The sequence below is a fragment of the Embiotoca jacksoni genome, unplaced genomic scaffold, assembly GCF_022577435.1.
Source record: "Embiotoca jacksoni isolate LCO1_2020_lvr unplaced genomic scaffold, fEmbJac1.0.p SCAF_6, whole genome shotgun sequence".
Taxonomy (NCBI): domain Eukaryota; kingdom Metazoa; phylum Chordata; class Actinopteri; family Embiotocidae; genus Embiotoca; species Embiotoca jacksoni.
In genome coordinates this window covers 16684306-16706342 of record NW_027185414.1, presented here as the reverse complement: position 1 = coordinate 16706342, position 22037 = coordinate 16684306, and the positions used below count along the sequence as shown (strand labels likewise).

General features: G+C 40.1%; 1 protein-coding gene across 6 annotated transcripts in view; it reads left to right on the top strand.

The window, feature by feature from the left end:
* The window catches only part of plekha7b (pleckstrin homology domain containing, family A member 7b), a 70552-nt gene that overhangs the window by 33013 nt on the left and 15502 nt on the right, over positions 1 to 22037 (top strand). Inside the window, exons 5-15 of one of the 6 annotated variants that reach the window (XM_069174168.1) lie at positions 4235 to 4346; positions 5443 to 5547; positions 6197 to 6269; positions 6779 to 6879; positions 10659 to 10837; positions 12479 to 12907; positions 13135 to 13675; positions 16279 to 16362; positions 16814 to 16948; positions 18808 to 18861; positions 19556 to 19636. In XM_069174168.1, coding sequence (XP_069030269.1) covers positions 4235 to 4346; positions 5443 to 5547; positions 6197 to 6269; positions 6779 to 6879; positions 10659 to 10837; positions 12479 to 12907; positions 13135 to 13675; positions 16279 to 16362; positions 16814 to 16948; positions 18808 to 18861; positions 19556 to 19636 — 1894 coding nt within the window. Of the gene's footprint in view, positions 1 to 4234; positions 4347 to 5442; positions 5548 to 6196; positions 6270 to 6778; positions 6880 to 10658; positions 10838 to 12478; positions 12908 to 13134; positions 13676 to 16278; positions 16363 to 16813; positions 16949 to 18807; positions 18877 to 19555; positions 19637 to 22037 lie in introns of all 6 variants that reach the window. The other 5 variants (XM_069174170.1, XM_069174169.1, XM_069174174.1 and 2 more) reach the window with 5 other exon arrangements.

Genomic DNA, 22037 nt, shown 5'->3' with positions numbered 1-22037 from the left:
GATTACAAGATGGTACATTTTTGTGATATTGCACAGTTTTGTTCTCAGTTTTTTTATGACAGAGTTCATTTCCATGCTCATCAGTGAAGTTGTAGAATAATGCCGGATCACTACGTGATATAAATTAAAACAAATAAAAAAAACACCAACTTAAACCACCAGTTACATTACCTGAATTTTGTTATAATAGAAATCTCCAAGCACCATAATCCATGATGTTTTTAGATTGCACTAGTTTAAGCTCTATCATAAAATAAAAAATAAAAAAGTGAGGGGATGTGAAATTTGGTAGTTATTATAACACTGTATATTAAATTAACTCATGTAACTCTTTCATTGATTTACTCTAAATCACACTGCAGTGCAGCTAACATGAACACACACACACACACACACACACACACACACACACAGGGTCCATCTTTCAAACTCCACGTTCCCAGTTTGTAACACAAGCAGAAGAGACAGCTGTTTTCACAGGGTGAGTGGCGTTCACCTCGTCTGAACCTGGTGGAGAGCCCGTTAAGGATACTTCTATATACTTCATCTTCCTACTTTTGCATGTCTTTTCCACCCTCCTTGTTAAAATCCTGTTTTGTAGATTTGAATGCAGTGTGTGACAGCTGGGCTGCAGTTTTATGTTTGCTATGCAGGCTTGACCTCACCATAACACTGCAGTTCTGTTCATTGGTGATGTTTATGGGATTCACTCTGCATGTAACGGTATCTGAATGGGAAGTGGGTTTCTTCCATGAATCACTTCAGAGGAAGGAGAAACCGTGTCTTCCCTGAAGATAGGTATCTGATTGAGGACAGAGCAGGAAAAAGATCTTCATGAGGCCCTTCCCCAGACAGAGGTCGATCAGCCTGGTCTTTACTAGCCTGAAGCCTTTGACTTTGTTCTAGATCATTACGCTATGATCAATTCATTAACTCTCTTCATGTACACCCACTGCCTAAAAGGATTTAAAGATGTCAAATACTGTATGCCTTCATTTCCATCATAGCAAGAGAAGTAGGTGGAGATGGAGCTCGGTGACTTTCCCCTTTCTACACTACGTGATGTGAAATATCGCTCCTCTCATCCACATGCCACAACAAATCTCCTAGGGAACTACTCCGATGACAGTGGTGGTAAACAGTATGAAAGCTTCACATAAAACAGCAGAGTCCCCTTGACACGACAGAAACATCCTGTAAAAAAAAAAGAAGCTGGCTGTAGTCCAAGCTGAGACTGCAGACTCTAAGTTTAGTTTCCAGTGGGGTCTCTCCCCTTTTCCCTTTGTTTTGCTGGTATTTCTTTGCTTTGGTTTCTGACATATATCTGTATCTTATCTAGTTTTCTCTAGATTAATTTTAGTGCGGCACACACAGCAGGAAAAAACAACTGCATTCGTGCTGCTTTGAACCCATTTGTGGAACAATGCAGGGGGCTTGTGGCAGTCTTGTCAGGTCACATAGTTTCCTATCGTAAAGCTCTGCCACGTACTGGACACTACTGAAGCTTCCCTACTTAAACCTTCATAATAATTAATGAAGAGCGAGTTACTTTCTAGGCCTGAGAGGAAATATTAGTGGATGGTGGACAGTAGGTTTGGTCATTAATGTAAGTCATGCTGCTACAACTCAATATACAAAGCTGTCAGACAACGTAAAATGTTGACTGACTGGAAGTGATGTGAACTTGAATTGACCTCTGCTGCTGGCACACAACATCTTACAGCGGAAAGATGTGATATGTAACCAAATGATCAGTGTCAGAGTTGGTCCCAGGGGCATGACTGTGACTTCATTGTAATCTACAGTTTCCAAATTTTAACCTTGTGCCTTCAGAATATGATGTAACAGGAGAACAGGAGGATTTCTGGATAAAAAAAAAAAATCTATTGGAACAGCATGCTATTATTGAGTTTGACTGGATTTAAACTCGAGATTTCTGGGACCTTGTGTAGTTTTTCCATTATGCTTGATGCATCTTCCTTTGAGCACATTGGACAATTCAAAAAATATAACCACATGGAAAAAAACAGTCCTGGAAATTGTGGGAAAGAAAACATGGTGAGAACTGGAGAAAAAAATACTTTAAAAGGTCCCAAGATCCCCGTTTCTTTTTTGACCATAAAGCAGTTCTGCGTGAAGTCAACACAGCTGGTATTCAGCAACTGAGATATTTTGATTCCATAAGTTTGTGATGTCACAATGTCCGGGAGCTAGCAAGCTACAACACCGAAAAAAAAACATGTGGTTGGCCTGGGCATGCATCACTCAGAAAAGAGAGCTAATCAGAAGAGAGGGTCATTGATATCAATGGACCTTAAAGACAGTCACAAAAACAGCCTGTTCCTGGTAGAGCTCCAAAGACAAGCTTATGTGAAAAGATGTGAACTTTTTGGTACTTAAAACCAAAAAAACATCTTATCAAGACTGCAACTAAAACCCCAGGAAAGCATAAATATGGGACCTTTAAAGATTACTATCATTATTTAGCCTATTTGCTTGTGTCTACTGTCATATTTGTATTCTATGCAAATTGCATTGCCTACCACAAATGTGTTTATGCCCTGTGTACTTGAGATGTGTTTCGGCCGACGATGACATCAAGGTAATGTGAATGTTAAGGTTAGTGAATGTAACCATTAGGCTGCCTCATTGCACATTGTTCTATACTTCAGATTTAAACCCTCCTCAGATTAAGTTTTTGTTTTTTTTGAGAAGCTCTGATGCAAGTCTTTGAAAAGGCATGATGTAACATCATGTAAAGAGGTGATGATAATAAGCAGTATATCAGTACAAGCTGTTGGTGGCTCTAAGTGGCCTAATGTTGCGGCTGGTGCAGCAACGTTTAGTATCTTACAGGCTTGTCAATTTCCGTGCAACTTGTAGTTGCAGCACATACATATACACGAGGCATCACAAAAATGGGTAATTTTTTTGGACTCTAAGCAGTAAGTTGTACTTTGATATCATTTGTCATTTTCTCTCATCAGGTAGTTGTTTAAAAATGATCAGTCAAAATGCTATCATTGTTTCCTGAATTGAGAATACAGTGATGTCGCATCAGGAGATAAAGCACTGAAGAGCTGGGGGTACATACTAGGGACGGGTCATGATGTTTAAATATTGAAATTCATGAAAATATATGTATATATATTTTTTTTTAAATCAATGAGTTTATGCAACTTTGGTCCTGACTTGTTTCCCGTTTTTACTGGTGCCTGGTTGTAATGCATTACTCCCATCAGAAGGGAACTCTTCTTAATTAATTAATTAATTAATAGATTAATTAGTTCCCTATGTCATGAAGAAAAACAACCACAACTGGCCCCACTTCTCTCTAAAGTTTTCTAACGTCTTTACTGTGTGCCTTGAGATGACATATATTCATATAATTGAAATGAATTACTGTAAAATAATTGTACTGTATTATCATATGACATGCTGTAAATATACATGTATTCATAAATAAGGAACTCTCAAAATCAAACTTTCCTTTCCACAAAAAGGGCACATACCGTTTGACTCTACATTTGAACACGTAACAGCCCTCTATGGAAATGCATGACATTTTTTTTATTTTTTTTATCTATCATGTCCATAACACTGTGACAACACATGATTCTCTGTTATTATATTTCTGTGTTGAGTTTCCGATTGCAGTCAAACTCTCGGTGTTGTTCCACAACCGAAATTATCTCCATATATTACTATGGTTGACTGAAGTCCAAAAGTCCCTGTTAAAATATTTCTATTAACTTTATCTGCAAAATAAACTATTATTATTTGACACCAACTTGTCAATGAAACTGAAGGGCCTGTGCTGTAATGTTGATTTATCTGGATCCATACCAATATGATGATGTAATGATGAAATGTGATGTGGGGATGTGGATTACAAAAACAGTGTGTACGCGTCATTTATGCATATGGTTTTAATACGAGGCTCCTGTTCTCTTTGGGATGTTTTGTTATCGTGATAACAAGTTCCCGGGGCTGCAGGTCAGACCGAGTCTTACTGTAGTGTCGTTGTCACTGTTAACACATGCACTGCAAAGCCATTGGCTGGGACAGGTCTCGTGTTGGTGTCAGGAAATAGTCATATCCTTTATATCTGAAAGCTCAGCACAGGACTGCACTCTGTAGTTTGTCAGTGGGATTGAGAGGGAACATCACTGGTCATCGCTTCTCACACCGTCTATGTTACCGATCTTCTTCTACGCCGTCTGCTCGACTGTAGGATTGAATCCCGTATGTCCAAGTCAGCGGCCAATCACAGATCTCCCAGCATGGTCACACAGTCCTCCAAGGCTGTGACCGTAGCAGCAGTGGAGGTCACCTCGGGGTCAAAGGTGAGCATCAATGTTTTACTTGTGTGTGCCATTACTTTCACTGCGGAAGTCGAAAAATTTTAAGATGTGTGAAAAATATCATCCATAATAAAATAGAATAAAATTTATTTTTTTAGGTTGTCTTTTCTGACATTTATCATAACTGATCAAATATGTATTTTTAGTGAATTGCTTTAAGAGCTCACTTGACAACTGTTATGGCTCATTTTGATAAACTGGTTTAATCAGCTCTTGAATACATTATCTCACTAATCTCCAATTAATTTGCAATATTTTATTCATTTTTCAAGCATGATTTACTACACTATACATCCTGTGAGGCTGGACAGACTTTCTGTTGTTTCCACGGTGATAATGGACATTTTTGCTGCAAAGCTGTTTTGTCTGTGAATATGGGATACGCTGCATAAACACAGGACAGGAATTATTATCGCTAATGCTAAACGTGATCGACACTTAAAAACAGTTTGACACCGACAGCTTTAACACTTTTCAACTTAACAAACCACTGGACTGATTTCCAGCATTACGTGTCTGAACACTGGAATAAAATGCAATGCAACTCTAAGTTAGATGCACTTATTCCACTGTGAAGCACTTACTATTTTTTAATTAGTCTGTATTTTGTGTTTTATAATTTATTCATCTTATTTGTTATCTTTTGGCACCGGTCGTGTTTTTTTATTTGTCTATTTAAAAAAATTGTGGTTGTGTCAAACATCCAGTTTTCTGTTGAAAAAGTACCTGAGAAAGAGACTGACCTCATCTAAAAATATGCCTGATAAAAGTGGATGCACGCGTTCACAGGAAAAGCCAGTTGGTATTTCCTGTTCTCGTTATGGGTGTTAAGAGAAGGAAGTTCCCGAAAAAAAAGGCCCTTTTTACTATTTTTAAAGACAGTTTCTCTTTTCTTTCCAAATACCAAAATCATGCAGTTGTAGTCTTTGCATTGTGGAGAGCAGTGCCATTATGCACACAATATTGTTGTCTATTAAATACTGTATGTTTTCTCAAGTAAGCAGAGTAAACTGGTTAACAGTTCTTCAGCAAAGCCACCACACAACTAACAGTTGGCGTCGTTCTTCGCTTGCTGCAGGGCTCCAGAGGTGCGGGGAAAGTACACACTTTCGGCAAGCGGGATCACTCTATTAAAAGAAACCTGAACATCCCAGTGGTGGTGAGAGGATGGCTCTATAAACAGGTGAGCTAACGTAGGTTCCTCTGCTCCTGTCACCTCAAGGCACACAGAGTCAGCACGTGTTCAAATCTCAGTTACGGTAGTCACATAATCATAGATCGCCATCCTCCACTGTGTAACCGGTGTAAGTGTGTGGTGTGAAAACAATCTCGTGAGCAGGAGGGATTACCAACAGTGCTGTGAGCCTTCCGTCGTAGTGGTTCTGTATGGTGTGTTGTTAGATGTTTGTAGCACTAATCTGTAATTTCATGTCGAGTCTCATGTCCTGTGAACTGTTTATGAACATTTACAAACTGAAGACTCAGATTGCCTTCATAAAACAATTTTAATAACATAATCTTTCGAAGCATAAGACACAAAATGACAGTATAAATGAATGTAGAGGCAGCAGCTCCGTGTCAAATGCTGCAAGACAAAGAACAATGAAATGAAATTATTATTCTAATAATATGCATAGAGTGCTCCCGCCCTAACTCTAATCTCTCTCTCCCCCCCCCCCCCCCCCCCCCCCCCCACCACCACCACCACCCGGTCAGAGCTAATGAGCATGTTATTCCCAAACTACACTTTTTAATTAAATCGTGAATTCAAATGTGTTCCTGCGAGGAGGATTTCTAAATACACTATGTTGTGTTTCCTCCTTCACCTCCAGGACAGCTCTGGAATGCGACTGTGGAAGCGGAAGTGGTTTGTTTTGTCAGACTACTGCTTGTTTTACTACAAAGGTGAGTCGATGAAAAGAGCACTGGGTCAGGGTTTAACTGGCCAAAATGAAAATGGACTTGTGAAATCTTTTAGTGATCTCCTCCTGCTGTCATTGTGATTGATGACCGCCTGTAGTTAGATGTATCTCCTACTCTCCATGGCTTTCTCCTCCTCCAACTTCTCCGTCCTTATTAACTTGAGCTTTTTCTATTATGGGATGTAATCTATGCTTGTGTTGCCATAGCATCTACCTCCCCTCTTCCATTAATCATACTGAATAATAGATAAGCCACATGCCACCTCATGCCACACGCCGCCACATGGCCTCGAAGTGACAAGAGTCACCCGTGAAATATGCCTTGCTAATTTTTCCTGTTTTCCTGTTGCTCATAAATCTGCATCCATTCGTAAACATCGTAAAAGATCTTGGCAGAATTAGATATTGTTTTGAATGCCTGTAACAATATTGTGTGTGTGTGTGTGTGTGTGTGTGTGTGTGTGTGTGTGTGTGTGTGTCCTCGCTTCACAGACAGCCGAGAGGAAACAGTGCTCGGTAGCATCCCTCTGCCCAGTTATGTGATCGCACCAGTTGAGCCTGATGACCACATAAACCGCAAATATGCGTTCAAGGTAACAGTGAAGTGGTACCGAGTCAGCTCTATAAAAGAAGTTTGTCATGTGTATGTGTAGCTGGCAAAACTTGTTCTCATCTCATCCATTGTTTGGTTATTATATTGTTACATAACTATTCTTTAACACGCCTTACATACTGGTTTCTGTAGGACAGGAAGGCTGATGTGTACTTCTGGTTTCAAGTCTCCTAATGTTTTTTTCCTGGTTGTTTAGAAGGTATTGTATGATTCGGTCACACAGAGCATCTAAAACAGTCAATCAGTTCAAAATGTAATCAGGAAGTTTTGTTTACTTATGGACCAGATATTGCCTGATTGAAATTTTTACTTTTATAATTATATATAGTTTTAATTGCTCCTTGTATAACTTCTGGACTGGATAATTTGGACTATTTTCATAAATCAGGAAAAAGTGGTTTTGTGGAGAAAAAAATATTTTGTCACAGTAAAGTACAGACAAAAATACTGTTTTAACTCGTGGTACCAAACAGGAATTGTTTAGCTCTGCTACTTAAAATACAAACTCATTACAGTGGATGACTACAGTGCAGCTATTCATGTAGCCTATGTATTCTGGTCACACTATCTTAAGCAGATCTTATCAAATTAGCATGTGGACTTACACAGGGTTGGATTTTATTCAGCTATTCTGAAAGAATGACATCTGAGCTAACAGTGTAACCGTGTTCAGGTGGTTCACCAGTGTGCCACGGAGGCTGCAGCACTGCAGTCTCCAATGCTGTGTGCACAGTACAAGAGCTTTGTTCTTTTACTCTAATTTGAGCATCATTATACCTAAAATAGCCAAAATGTGCCAGCACTTTTCTTTGCAATGCAGCAAAATCTTTTTTTTTTCTTTTACTTTTGTGAATTCTGCCAGAGGACAGCAGAGGGATTTATGTCCCTTGTATGTTAACATTATCTAACTCCTCTTTTGTGGAAACAGGGCTTGCTACAAAGAACAATACTGCCTGAATGTTTGATGCACCATTGCAGCTTCAGGGCATTGTTTTGCAATCCTTTCAGCTCCTTTGTATTTGGGATTTGTGCTTTTCAATTTTCTATGTGAATGTGCCTGAGTGTGAATATGAATGCGTGTGCCTGTGTGTTACACATCTTCTGCATTTTAAAAGATCATTTTACATACAATGGCATTCATGTGATAATTGAGCTGCTTGGAATATTAATTATATATTCAGCCTATTCACAGTCTCCTCCCTCCGCTTATATGTGAGGTTAGGTGAAATGAGGCTGGGGTCTGCTGTACCACCTTGTATTTAAGGGAGCCACCAAACCCCCTCAGCTTACCCTGAGCCGTCATGCATTAAAGAGCACACGATTTCACTACGTGTCTCTGAGGAGCTTTGGAAATTTTCAGTTACTGCTAAGCAAGCATGACAACAGCTCAGGAGATGGTGTTGTTCATCAATGGGATGTTCCAGACTGTTGGAGCTACTGACATGCACAGTGAATTACAGACTACAGTTTGTCCTGTCCTGAGAAACTGAGATAAAATAATGGACTAGAGATGGTGAGAGTAAAATTAGTCTCAGTGGTTGAATGGAGAAGATTTAAGAAAACAGGTTGTGCAATTTAGTACAGTAACTTAGATGATTTGTGTTGTGATTCTACAATGATGTTTTCATTGAAAACTATCAAAACAAATATGATGCTGCCACTGTTACTCATTCTTGCTTCTGTGATGATCGCCAACAGACCACAGCTGGAGCCATTTCTGTTCTTTCTATTCGAGTCAGCACTGATCAGCTGTTGTTTTCTGTTCTCTTATTTTTGCTCATTTCACTGTGTTTCTCTCATTCCCTGTTGGTCAATTGCCTCCCATTGTGACCCGGTGTGTTTGCGTTGGCGGAGTGAGTACTGTTCTCTGGGGGTGGTCTTCCTGAATCACACAGGCTTCCTGTCTTGCATGAATAGGTATTTGATTTCACTTTAGCTTCATGAGCGGAGCATCATTCTTCCCTCAGTTTGTTCCACGTCTTGCTACTAGCTGCCAAATGCACATTTCTAAATGTGCATTGAAGTCTTTACCATGAACAGGCATGACTACAGCAAGTCATTTATGGACAATGCCAGAGCACATATGAATGCTAATAGTTTTAATAAATGATTTGGGGAAAAATTGCATATCCACGACAAGGCTACAAGAACTACACTGTTTGTCCAATATAAGTGTACAAAAGGCAAGTACTTTAACCTCAAATCAAATCCAATACTGTGGACCACTGAATGTGACAAAGAAAAAGTGGGGAATACCCAGATATTTATTAAGTTAGCCAATCGATAATTGTACAGTGTTGATCACTCTCAGTATATACAGCAAATGTTCAGTGTCTCTGGTATTTGTCCTGACAAGCTGCTCATCACTTATTGCATTTTCGTCATCATGAGAGGGAAGACAGCCGAGTCTCTGATATCTTTTTCCACACTCCTCTCTGATTTCATTGCATTTCATTGGATGTACGTTGACATCAGCATTTTGACCCCTGCTGCATTAATTTCATATTGTTGCACAATACGAGATACAAAATACATTAACTTTTAACGTGATCCTCTACATCTGTTTTGATGCAGACCTTATTGGGATTGGTTTAAAGTGTATTTTTAATTGAATGACTGCAATCACTCGACAGTTCAGAAGTGATAAAGCATGGCATCCTATCCTGGCAGCATAAAGCTAATGGCATCCTTTTCTACATTTTGAATCCCAGATACTTAAGTTAGTGAAGAACTTAAAAAACAATTAAGTTTATGAACTGACTAATAAAAAGGGAAAGCTTTGCACCAATTAAATTCTGTCTATATTATTATAGGTGAAGCTCTGTTTTTGCATACAAATGATAAATTAGGATTATAGCTTCATAATTACAAAAGGAGATTTTTCATCAGATTTTGCTTTTGTTTATTTAATGTTTTGTGCAGGACTCTGTGACAATTACGCTCCATGCATACACAGTGGAAGATATATTTAATGTGAAATGCCATCTTACACAAAAAACAGTGACTCTGGGAATAGACAGTCTGGGTAAACATTAGTAACTAAAGTTTTGAACCTTTTAAGTGTCCGTCATTAAGATCAGGACAACATATTTTGCAGTTTTAAAATGAGAAGGTAATCTGTACGAGGGAGAATAAAAATGATGGGAAGGACAAGTAAAATTATATTTGAGTGGAACCAGTATGAAATAAAATAGTTAACAGCTGTGAAACTGCAAAAAGCTGCTGAATGCATCTTTACTGTGGTATAGTTGGTTGTCTGCATCAGAACTGGGTGGGGTTCAGAGGATTTAGTGGATATAGTTAACAATCAAGCTGTTAGAGCAGATTTACAGCTTTACAAAGAAGTTAAACAAGGTAAAATAATCTGTGTGTGTGTGTGTGTGTGTGTGTGTGTGTCCTGACGAGAGTGGTGAAAGCAGCCCATGGGTGTTTGCTGCAGTTGCTGTCTGTTTTCAGTGTGCTAAAGTGATTGCAACTGCTTTTTTGAAAAGCACTGATATAATATAACCTGTGATGCTTTTTTTTTCTGACTGGAAACAACTAAATGTTCACATTGTTTCTGCTGCAGCACTTTGCTCCCTCCTTTTTCTTTTTTTCAGAAAAATGTTGCTGTAAGCTTCACTGATTTGGCAGCTGTCAGTGAACAAGAAAGCAAAGTTTTTCACTTATCAGCCTCTCTGGTAGCTTTTTCCTGTCTTTAGTAACACACTCTCATATCTGCCCTCTCTCTCTGCCTCTCCATCTGTCCCTCTTTGATAGGCGAGCCATACAGGAATGCGCTCCTACATTTACAATAAGAACTCTGTGATTGGCTCACAGGCAGAACACTGCGGGATGCGGACATATTTCTTCAGTGCGGACACACAGGAGGACATGAATGGCTGGATCCGGGCCATGAACCAGGCTGCGCTGATGCAGCAGAGTCACACTGTAAAGAGGTTGGTCTTGCTCTATAAAGTAGGATTCACTTCTCTGATTGGTTGGGTTTCGACAAGCACCAACACCTTCCATAAGGCACAGCAGTCTGTGAACTGGATATGTCTTGGGATTATATCACACAGCAAAGTGAACCTGGGTCACAATTCAAATCAACATAAACTAGAATTAATTATCTGTTTGCCAGTGCATTAATGTCTTGCGTTAATCTATGCTGTGATGGGCCCCAATGTTGAATGGGCAACTGATTAAGTAAATATATATACTGCATGTTTCATACCATTAAATTTGCTTATTTTTCCTGCCTAATGGGCTGTATTTTAACAACATGAGCAGTCCTCCACAGCAGGTCCAGTCCTGTCTGTCTGCTCTGGGGCACATAAATATCTGCAGTTTTCACACGTTTGTATGTGTACTGCATCTTCATCTGCTGCACTGTAAATGTGATGTATTGCATCCAATTGCCAGTTAAAATTACAGCAGTAATCACAAGGAAGATTTGTGTGCATATATTTTGTAAATATTCACAATCAGTGGCAGAGGTCTGCCGTCTAGTCTGGTACTTGATGAATACTGCATCTACATCTAAATGCATTTAGACATTTTAGATTAGCTGGATGTGCTGCATGGGTTAAATGGTCAATGCAATAATGCCACCTAGAGACCAATGTAAGTCAGTACTCCAGAATTTAAAAAAAAAAAAATAAAAAAAAAAAAAAAAAAAAAAAAAATTTAAAGCACTCAACTTCCCACCTAACAATCTTAGTGTGGTCCCCTAAAATGAAACAATAATTATCTGAAATGCTTTGCACTAATAAAATGTTAATAGTAAATATTCCATTGAGTGGTAGATGGTTAAGTGTGAGGTGATCACTTAACTGCCATCTTTCATAACATGTACCTCAATCAGCTAAAATACACCTTTTTTTTACTTCGTATTTTAACTTCAAGGAATTATTTACTCCGAAATTAGAAACCAAAGCGTATGCAGTTTGTGAAACTAGAAATAACGTAAAAAAAATGTGACATTTAAAAAATAATGGCTTATTCCGTTAAATGGGATAATGGATAGAGAGATTTGAAAATGAACAAATTAATTGTAAATCTTATCATTTGAACACAAAGCTATTTAATAAGGATGAATGGGGATTTGCTCTGCTGTGATTCTCCAGCATGAACTAGACTGTCTTTCTTTCCTCTACTGGAAAACACAAAAAGGTGAGGATGGAAATTTAATAAAAAAAAACCTCTCTATGGTCTGTATTTGTTCTGAGAGAAACTCAGTAATGAGTATGAACATATGTACAATTGTCTCTGCAAATGAATTGGGAAATTATCTTTAGGTTCTCTTAAGGTTAATTGGAGTGTCTATTGTGTTCTTTATCCACTTTGTGCTCATGAATCCCTTGTTTCAAGAAGAGCGCTGCTCTTTATCATAATATATGATGTAGATGGGAGTTAAATGATGGTGAAATAACTATGCGAGTGGAGCTGTGTGTAATAGTTGGAAGATTAAGTACTTTGACACTTCGGTGCATACTCTGTAATTTAAGATAGGCGGTAAAAGGCAATTTATTAAAAGTTTTACAGGCCAGTTTAACCATTGTTAATATATTTAATCATGCTATTTCACTTTTTCACAGAGAGGTGGAGAAGCCAGAGAAGGCTACACAGCAGGCGGTCCCACAGACCAACCACATCCACATCAACCAGAACTCATCTCAGTCAGAAAGCCATCACAGGACAGACAGAGAGGAACCTCAGGATAATGGTATCAGACTGGCTCATGGAGACGAGCTGAGGTATGGATTAGAGATCCAGGTGAAGCCCAGCCAGCCATTCCCAATGGAAAGAGTAGAGAGACTGTCTCCAGACGCTGTCAATGGGGCCGCCCACAAGAACGGACAGCAGACTGTAATCCAAGTGGCTCTACCACCAGAACAAAATGGAAACCTGGTCTATCAGAGGGGTTTTGTTTCGAGGGCAGACCCTGAGAAACACGTGCAGAGGAAGAATACACTGGCTCAGGTGGAGCACTGGGTCAAAGTTCAAAAAGGGGACCCACCGAAGAGGTCAGTTTCAATCAGCCATCACCTCTACATAACAGCAGCATGAGAAAAAAACCTTGAGTGAATGCCTCCCTCTGCTGGTTAAAATGAGGAATTGTACATTGGAATTGATCAACGGTTTTATTTCAGTTCAGTGTGTGTGTGTTATGTGGAGAAGATTACTCATCGAGGACAGGTGATATGAAACTCTTTCCATAAAAGTAAAAGATTTCTGTGTTTTTCTGTCTCAGTGCTCCCTCTGCCGAGTACAACCTCCCTCGGCCGACTCCTCCTTTAAAGCCCAAAGCCAGCACAGCGGATGTCGCCTATCAGTCATTGCCAAAGTCTCCCCGTCTCCCGTCTGGCAGCAGCTCTCCTCCGGCCACGTGCAACCTGCCCAGCGATTACAAGTATGCCCACGACCGCCTCAGCCACTTCCGCATGTCCACCGATGAGCGAATGGCCACCAAGGAGGGAATGGTGTGGCAGCTGTACGAGTGGCAGCAGCGGCAGCAGTTTCGACACGGCAGCCCCACCGCTCCCATCTACACCGGCCCCAACTTCACAGACTCTTCGTCGTTCAGAGTTACCGTGGAGATGCCGCGGTCCATCTCTGTCCCGCCATCACCGTGTGAAGTCCCACCGTCAGTCCCCTCCTCCTTCAAACCCCTGTCCCCCCGCAGGCCACACACCCCTTCAGACAGACGCACAGTCAGGCCCCTGGATGAAGTGGCCCCTGGGGACAGCACACGATCCAGCTCCCCCGGTCATATCTGTGCCCATCTTTCTCAGGTAGGACACCGACTCGAGGGTGGACAGGCATCTCTGACATTTATGATACTCGAGGCATAATGCTGTCTAATATCTTCTCCGCACAATAGAGACAACAATTTATTTGTAATACAAAATATAAAACAATATTTATTTTTCTCCTCAATCCGACTTCGATATTAAGAATATTAAATGTAGCTCTAAATACTCTGATTCCAAATGCTCTTATGCTGTGTCACAAATACACAGAGAAATGTTGCATTCAATGAATAATATTAATTAATAATTCTATATTTACTCCTTTAATATTTTATGCCAGCTTCAGATGTTAAGGCCTATTTATTACATACCGTAGCCGAGGTTAGCAAACATACAGCCGAGAGTAGGACTAGTTTATGCATGTGGAGCGGTGAATTAGCATTACTTGTAAAACAAAAGAAATGCAAATCTTTATTTGCTGATTTACTTGAAAGAAAGATAATGGTAATGTTGGGCTTATTTCATATTTTTATTAGGATCAACAAATACCATGAAAAGATTAAAACCAGCAAGGAATTCATCCTATTGAATAAATGGACATTGATTAATTGGGCATTTACAGTATTTATCACTTGCCATTTATTCTGATGAACACCAACACCAGACGTAATCTATTTAGTTTAGTAGTACAAACTCACAGACATGTCTCTATTTCTCAAAATCAATGAGCAATCGTTTTGATAATCAGTCAATCAATTGTTTATGTTGTTCCAGAAGTTGCTTGTTTTTTGTTTTTTTTTGGTATATAAACTAAATATTTATAAGTTTGTATAAGCTTTTGTTTCTACGAAATTGTTACAGGCCTTTCTAATGAAATTCTGATGATGATTCCATTGGCAAAATGATTCAGTGATTAATCAGCAAAATAAGTGGCAGATTAACTGATAATAAAATAATAGTTAGTTGCAGTTGTAGCTCCTGTCATTCATCTCCTCGGGGTGTTTCGGATCTTGGGAACAGTGCCATCAAAGAGAAGAAAAGGGGTCACCACCATGTGTTCCCAGCATGGTATCCCACCCATAGGGGGCCTGGGTGGAGATCGAGAGGGCAGACCTGTCCATAGTGTCGAATGTTTAGAAGAAAGTCCCACCCTTTATGAATTTATGTGTTGATACTCTTTAACACTGTAATACTGGCGCACAGTAAACAGCAGCAGCCTGTCATTGGCATTGGACTGCAGTAAAATCTGATGAATCACATGTAGCGAGCTAAATGACAAAGGTCTCATTCTCACGGTAGCTTCGGATAGAGGATGAGAGGTGTCTATTGATGTCGGCGTGAAGGATGCTGTGAGCTCACGACGACTCCATGGGAAGATGAGCATGGCGAGCATGAGAAGGCTCCAACTTTTCAGCGCGCACACTTTGATGCTCATGTGAATCCTTTGCAGATTCACACAGTCCACACCCATGGCTCAGTCCACAGGTGGCGGGAGCGTGTGTGAGCGAAAACTCGCTGTTCCCCCGGTTACCCAAACCATCGCAGCGCTCAGACATCACCGCCACCGCCACAGGAGACAGCGCGAGGGGACGTCCTGTCGTCCACACCCTGCGCTGTCTCCCCACCACACCCTCCACATGTGAAAAGATCTCCCTCCGAAACCAGCGCCGCATTTGCCAACACACACAAGCCTCATAACCAACCCGTTGGCCGTACACAAGTAAACAAAAGTGTTGTCGATGCTCTGTTTCCGCCATCACTCACCCGAGTGTCAAGGCACTAATTACAACCATAAAATAGGATGACGCACAATTATGGAGAAGCCTTTAGAGGGACATACGTTTTGAACAAAGGCCACAGTGACGATGCAATAATCTCCGAGAGAGAGATGTTTATGGGAACTAAATTTAGTCGGCACTGAACTTAGTTTTGGTGCACCCAGCATCTTTGAGGCTGATGGTGCTCTCTGGCTGGAGTGCGCTTAAGTAATCGCGATCCGTATGCCTCTGTGGAATATCATTAAGAAGTATGTTTTATTAGCAGCTAATCCAAATTTGCCCAGGGCTCCTCAGCACCCTATAAACATCTCTACTGTATCTCAAACATCAGCAGCGGTCTCTTTCTTCTGATCTTGCATTTAAATAAAAAACCTATTATACAGCAAAAAAATTGTGGCATGGGAATCTCAAAGGGAATGGCTTACAGTGCTTCTCTTGCTGGTAGCAAACAAATGTTATTTTAAGAAAGCAGGTTTAGTATAATTTATGTGCAGTTAATTAAATCTCTTGTTGTTTGTGTCCTTCTAAGGTTCTGTAGTGGGCCTGGTTTTCGCTAATTCTGTGTGTTAAGCAAAAACGTCAGAATTTCCAAGCCCCGTAGCATCTCCAACTCGGGGCACACCTTGTTTCCAATAAGAGTAGGAGTGATGAAAGGGAGAAAGGAATAGATGAAAAAATAAATCTGCTGTGTAGTCAAATTTGTTTGCAGACTTGGAGGCAATGGTTTAACTTTGATTCAGTGTGATAGAGAGATCTATCTCTCACTTTCCTCACACTCTTGCAGATTAGTAAGCGAGTTAGACATTCTGTTTGATTTGATTCTGTAAGGTCTGTAATAACAAGTCGATGAATTGCGTTTCTCCACAGACTTCCCAAATAGAGAGAAGGTCCGTGCCATCAATGGGCTACATCACACACACCGTCAGCGCTCCCAGCTTGCATGGCAAAACGGTACGAGCCTCTATTACAGTATCTGGCTTTTATATGATATTACCATAGTGTTCTAGTTGTGTAGGAAAGCCAATCCAGGTCAGAACAGGAATAACTGAGTCTCATCCATGACAGCATCAACATGTAGAATCTAGAGCTGACTGATTTTGCGAACTCTTGCTAAGCTGGTTTAATCTTTACACCGTACAATATCTGCTTGGTAAGTGTTACGAGATCAGACAACCCTTTATAGCACAATAAATCATCCTCTCAGAACAATCTCCACAAGGCAGCTCTAGCTTTTACATTTGAAGTTATTATTAAGATATTAATAGATGCAGGCATACCACTTGGCTCTCTCTCAGCTGCTGCAGCTCAGCCACTGTACTGCCCAGATGATTATCAAAATATTTTCTCTCATCCTTCTGTGCTTTCACTGGCCCCCGGCCCCTAAACCTGGGCTTGGCTACAGCCAGAGGAGCTGACTCTGCTCCTCATTCAGCTTCGGAGGCACCAGGCCAAGATGGCTGGTGTGCATAGCCCCAGCAATGCGTTCGCTCACCTGCAGCACCACCAGCACAACGGCCTCCTAGGCCCCAGCATGCAGGTCAGGGACCCTCATACTACCCCTAAAGCAGCACACTGCATCCCCTGCCAGTGCATTGTGGTCCGCCTCCCCCCCCTCCCCCCAGCTGATCCCATACATTACTTCCCTGTCATTCTGACAGACTGTGCAGTCTGTTGGCATTGCTTGGTTGTCTTGATTATTCAACCGTTTTGGCATGGGCTGTATCCTACTGTACCATACGTTAGTCTAGAGCTAGTGTCACTCATTGCTTTAAAACTTGACCGTGCTATCACAGCCTTTTGTGAGTCTATTTGTAAAAAAAAAAAAAAGAAAAAAAAAAAAAGTAATGTGCCATATTTACAGCATGTTGCTCGTCGACTGTGCCCGCATATTATACCTTCCAAGTGTTTAACCTCGCACAAATCCTCAAACAAATATGTGATCACCGCAACCCATTTGTGTGCGCTTTGATAAAACCTTGTGTTCCTGGTGTTATCATTGTGAAGCAGCCATTTGGCAACCGGCTGTGAGGAAAGCTGCTCCAAGACGAGCAGACCACAGTGAAGCCCGCAATGGGTGCTCAGTAATGATAACTCCACCCGGTTTCTAACATCCAGCCATTCCCCATGCTTAAGAAGGGAATCAAACCCTCGGTTTGACCACATGTCACGCTCAAGACACGTGGAGCTCAGTTGTGTACGAGGTCAAATACGAGACAATAAGCCAGTTGAAAAAAAAAAAAAAAAAAAGTACACGACTACTAAATGCGGGTTTGGCTTTTTCTAACTGCAGATCAAATACAGACTTAGAAGTAGTGGCGGCGCCGGAGAATTTATCCTGCTTGTGCTGCGGAGGTCTGTGCTGGTCGCCGTCGGTACATTTCTACAGCATCACCCGCGACACTTACGACGTCATTCTCCGTTACGCACAAGCGTAAACACACCAACGCATACACGGTTGTTGTTTTTTTAAAGCGGAGCCGCGGAGCAGCAATACTCCCGTTACAAACGAGACCTGGTGTTCAAGGAATGAGCCACGAAGTGCTTTATATTTTTTATAACAGGCAGCAGAGCGGGAAACACGCACTTACTGTTAGATGTCTTCATAGTGAAGCTGCCCGTCAAACGCGTTTTCTTGCCAGGCATATTTATCCTCCCAATTTTTCTTCAAACTTCTCTTGATGATTCGCGATACATTTTGAAAAACTGTCCGTGTCGGGCGTCGCGGAAATGTTTTATCCACCTTGCTTTTTTTTTTTTTTTTTTTTTTTTTTGTCTTGGTCCTCGTGAACTACAACGTCACGAGACCTCATCAGCTGCACGAGCCCTTTTGGGTTCACTGTCAATACTGTTTCCAGGTGTTGATGTGAGTCTCAACACGGGGACATCTATCCAGTACAAAACGGCCCATCATGCCACCGCCTTTATGCTAATGCTAAATTACCAAAAAGTTGCACGCTGACAAACAGGAAGTGTAAGTGAGGTCAGGGGTCAACTGCAGCTGCGCCTATTGGCCGAATCAGGTCACCTGGGTTGGCTTCATGTTTTTTTTTTTTTTTTTTGTCTGAAAGTAATCGGTTTGTTGTATTGATGTATTTAATACAGGTTTTTTTTTATTATAAATTATATTATTTATTTATTGAAAATTTGACGTACATTTCTTATGGGTGCAAAGGGTACTACTGCGATCTGACGGGTTACAACAGAACCAAGCCTCTCCCTGGCGCCGCCTACTGGTAGAAATACACTAATTGAGATCAAGTTAATTAAAGTTCTGTTAGCAAAGCCTGAACAGCAAAAAAAAAGAAAAAAGAAAAAAGGCCTTAGGAGTCATCTGGTCACCCATTATCCTTTGCAGCTTCATTTCAAATGATTTATCTCTCCAATGCTCATTTAAAGGCTGATGATACTTACATACAACTGAAGAAGGACCTGGAGTATCTAGATCTGAAGGTGGGCCCCAACAAAGTAAATGCCACTTTATCCTTTTCATCCTCTTCTCCATCTTCCCTCTCTGGACTGCAATCTCTGCTCTCCTGCTGCTGCCTCCAACATCTGCCTCCCTGTTTCCCCTCTTCCTGTCTTTTCTCTGTTCTGCGCTCTGCTTTCTACTGTCTCCTTATGATGGAATTAACATGTCTTTAAACTGCCTTCCTATTATATAAGTCATCAATTTGAGGATAAAAAGCTATTTTTGTATTAATAACCTGATGAATCCAGCAAATATTCCAATGTGAGTACCACAAAATGATATCAAAGTTTTCCACTGGATGATGGTGCTGGACTCTCTGATGTAGTGGGCTAATGCAGTTAATGTATGTAACCACAGCACATGATCATGTTAAGCTCGTTCTGATGGGAATTTACATTTTTATACGCACATGTTTGAGTCATGTGAGCTACAATTCCCATAAGAGTGAGGCAAAAAGTACAAGTGACTGTTATGGCTGTATTTCAATAATCTGGTAATCTGTCTCATTTAGCTCTTAGCATACTATATATTTCATTCCCACTTGTGCAGGGCATTTGATCCTAATTGATTTGTATGTTGAACACCACGTTGCATCAGAAAATTGGAATGGAGGGAAGTCATCTAGTGATGTACAGTCCAGCCTGTAACACCTCTCCATTTCCTGTTTCAAAACAGATCCAAAGTATTGACCCGACGATCGTTTCAGTACACAATGTGTTTGAAAACCCCACCTCAAGTTTTGGGTATTGTTGGAATGTAAGGATGGTGTGCATACAAAGTGAAACAGACCGTTCTGCTGCTTTTTAATTGGAATGTGATGCATCCCTGGAAATTATGCAGGATTGTGCACATTAATCGTTTCATCTGATCATCCACTGTATGATATCCCAACACTGCTATGAGATATGAGATGAACTGAAGGAAGCTGTAATGGCACAGGGCTTCCTCGCATGCTAATAAGCATTTCTGATTGTACTGAATGACTGTTTGAAATCCTCCCTTTAGTTTTGTTTTGTTAGTTGAAACATTAGAGACAATCCAATGTTGCTCTTTGAGAAATATCCTGGCATTTGATTATGATATAACAGTGGCAGCTTACACTTTACGGCCTCTAGTTTCATGGTGGAAATGGATGAGAATGTGCGATGGTGTGTGTTCAACGTGGTCATCAAAGACTGCTACAGACACTTAGTATTGTACTTATATAAAGTTGGTGAACTTCTGTAAGAGAATTTACAAAAGCAACATTGTCAAAATTATTTTGACATGATAGTTGGCATTCAATTTGATATTGTCTTTTGTTTGTCCGTCACCGACTGTTAAAAACCACACCCTTCAAACTCAATGTCCCAAGTTAAAATTAAGACTTTTGTCTAAAAACTTGTAGTTTCCAAACCCAAGAAAATATATTATGAAGATATATGATTTATATATATATATATATATATATATATAATGAAACTAGTACTAGAGACTAGTAACTGACTTGTAAAATAAGTAGAATTATTTTTAAAAAAGAATGAAAGAATAAAGTTAAAGTTAATAAATTCACTGTAAATAGGAGAAATGATGAACAACTGCTCTAATTTGTATTTTTTTAAAGTTTGATTATTCAGATTTAATGCAATCATTAATAAATATATTTGACGAATAGGCCAGTTGTTACTGCAAATGCAAGTCGACTAAGAAGAAACTAAATACTAGTTTGTCAGCACTGGGGACAAATGTTCTTATTATTAGCCATGTTGACAAGAGTTTGGGAATGACTAATCAGTCTCACTGAGACACACCGAAACTTCTCACCGACAATGGGTTGTCATGGCACTTGGTTTACATATTTTGCCATCCTCATAATAGAGTGTAATCATTAGGTGATCCTCTCACTCTACATCCTACAATACTTTGGTTTATGAGTAAATACCTGCTAAACCAAATACATTTCCTCACCTTCAAAAGTAGTTTACATTTAACTCTAATGCACATAACATTACCCTGCAAATGTTAGCATGCTAACAGGTTCAATTTGTATGGTGATTATGGTAAACAGTATATTTATACCTTTAACATCAGCATGTTTGCAATGTCATTGTGAGCATATTAGTACACTGGTGTGAGCATTTAGCATCCAGTACCCTTGTACCGGTATAGCCTTTCAGAGGTGCTTGAGTAGTGGTAGACTTTTTACAGAAACTTTACAGATCTTGAACACACCTTCAAACTATGATAACATTCATAATGTCCATAAGGCTCTCTGGCTAGTACAAGTACAGACAGCTTCATTTCCATTTTCCCCAGTCTCTTACTGCTGACTTTGCCCACACTGTCACTGCTCTTTCTGCCAGAATATACAGTCCAACCTGTAAGTATTTTGGACAGCGACACATCTTTTGTTCTTCAGGCTCTACAGCGCAGTTGTGTTGAAATAATAATCAGCATTCTGTGCTCAGATTCAGCCAATCGCATCAAAACCAAACCTCAGTTGACAGCATTTCATCATTTAGCAGGACAATAATCGTTAACATAACAGAGGTTTTCAAGGTGAAGAGGTGGAATAACCTTGACTGGCCGAGTCAGCCTCTTCATCTCAATCTGACTGAGCTGCATTCCACCTGCTGAAAACCAGACTACAGGCAGACAGACACCAGAACAAGCCAGAACTGAACGTGGCTGCAGTGGGCCAAAAAACAGGTCAAAAACTTCAAGCAGTATTTGATTAAAAAGCATTTTCCGCAAATTATTAGATATATGTGTGTACATACAGTACAATAGATACATTAGATATCTACCCAATTATCTTTGAACCCCTAAAATTAAGGCTGTACACTCTAAGCTTTAATATAGTATAATTTTTTTTTTTTTTTACATGGTTTGGACTATACACGCCGCCTCTTGACACCTTTATGTAATTAGAGGCCTTGATAACGTACAGTTTCCCCAGGTGACAGGCTGTAGCTTTTAAACGTAGAAATAATTCATATAAATGATCAACTTTTTAAATATAAAATTGGGATTCAGAGATTTTCCTCCTTTATTATTCACATAAAGGCGCTGTTACGGTAAGAAGCAGCCAGTAAAGAGCAGCTTTGGGGTTTTAAGGTTTCCCCAAACACAAAGATGCAGAAACTCTTTCTGCATACATGTTTTTGTTCAGCTTCAG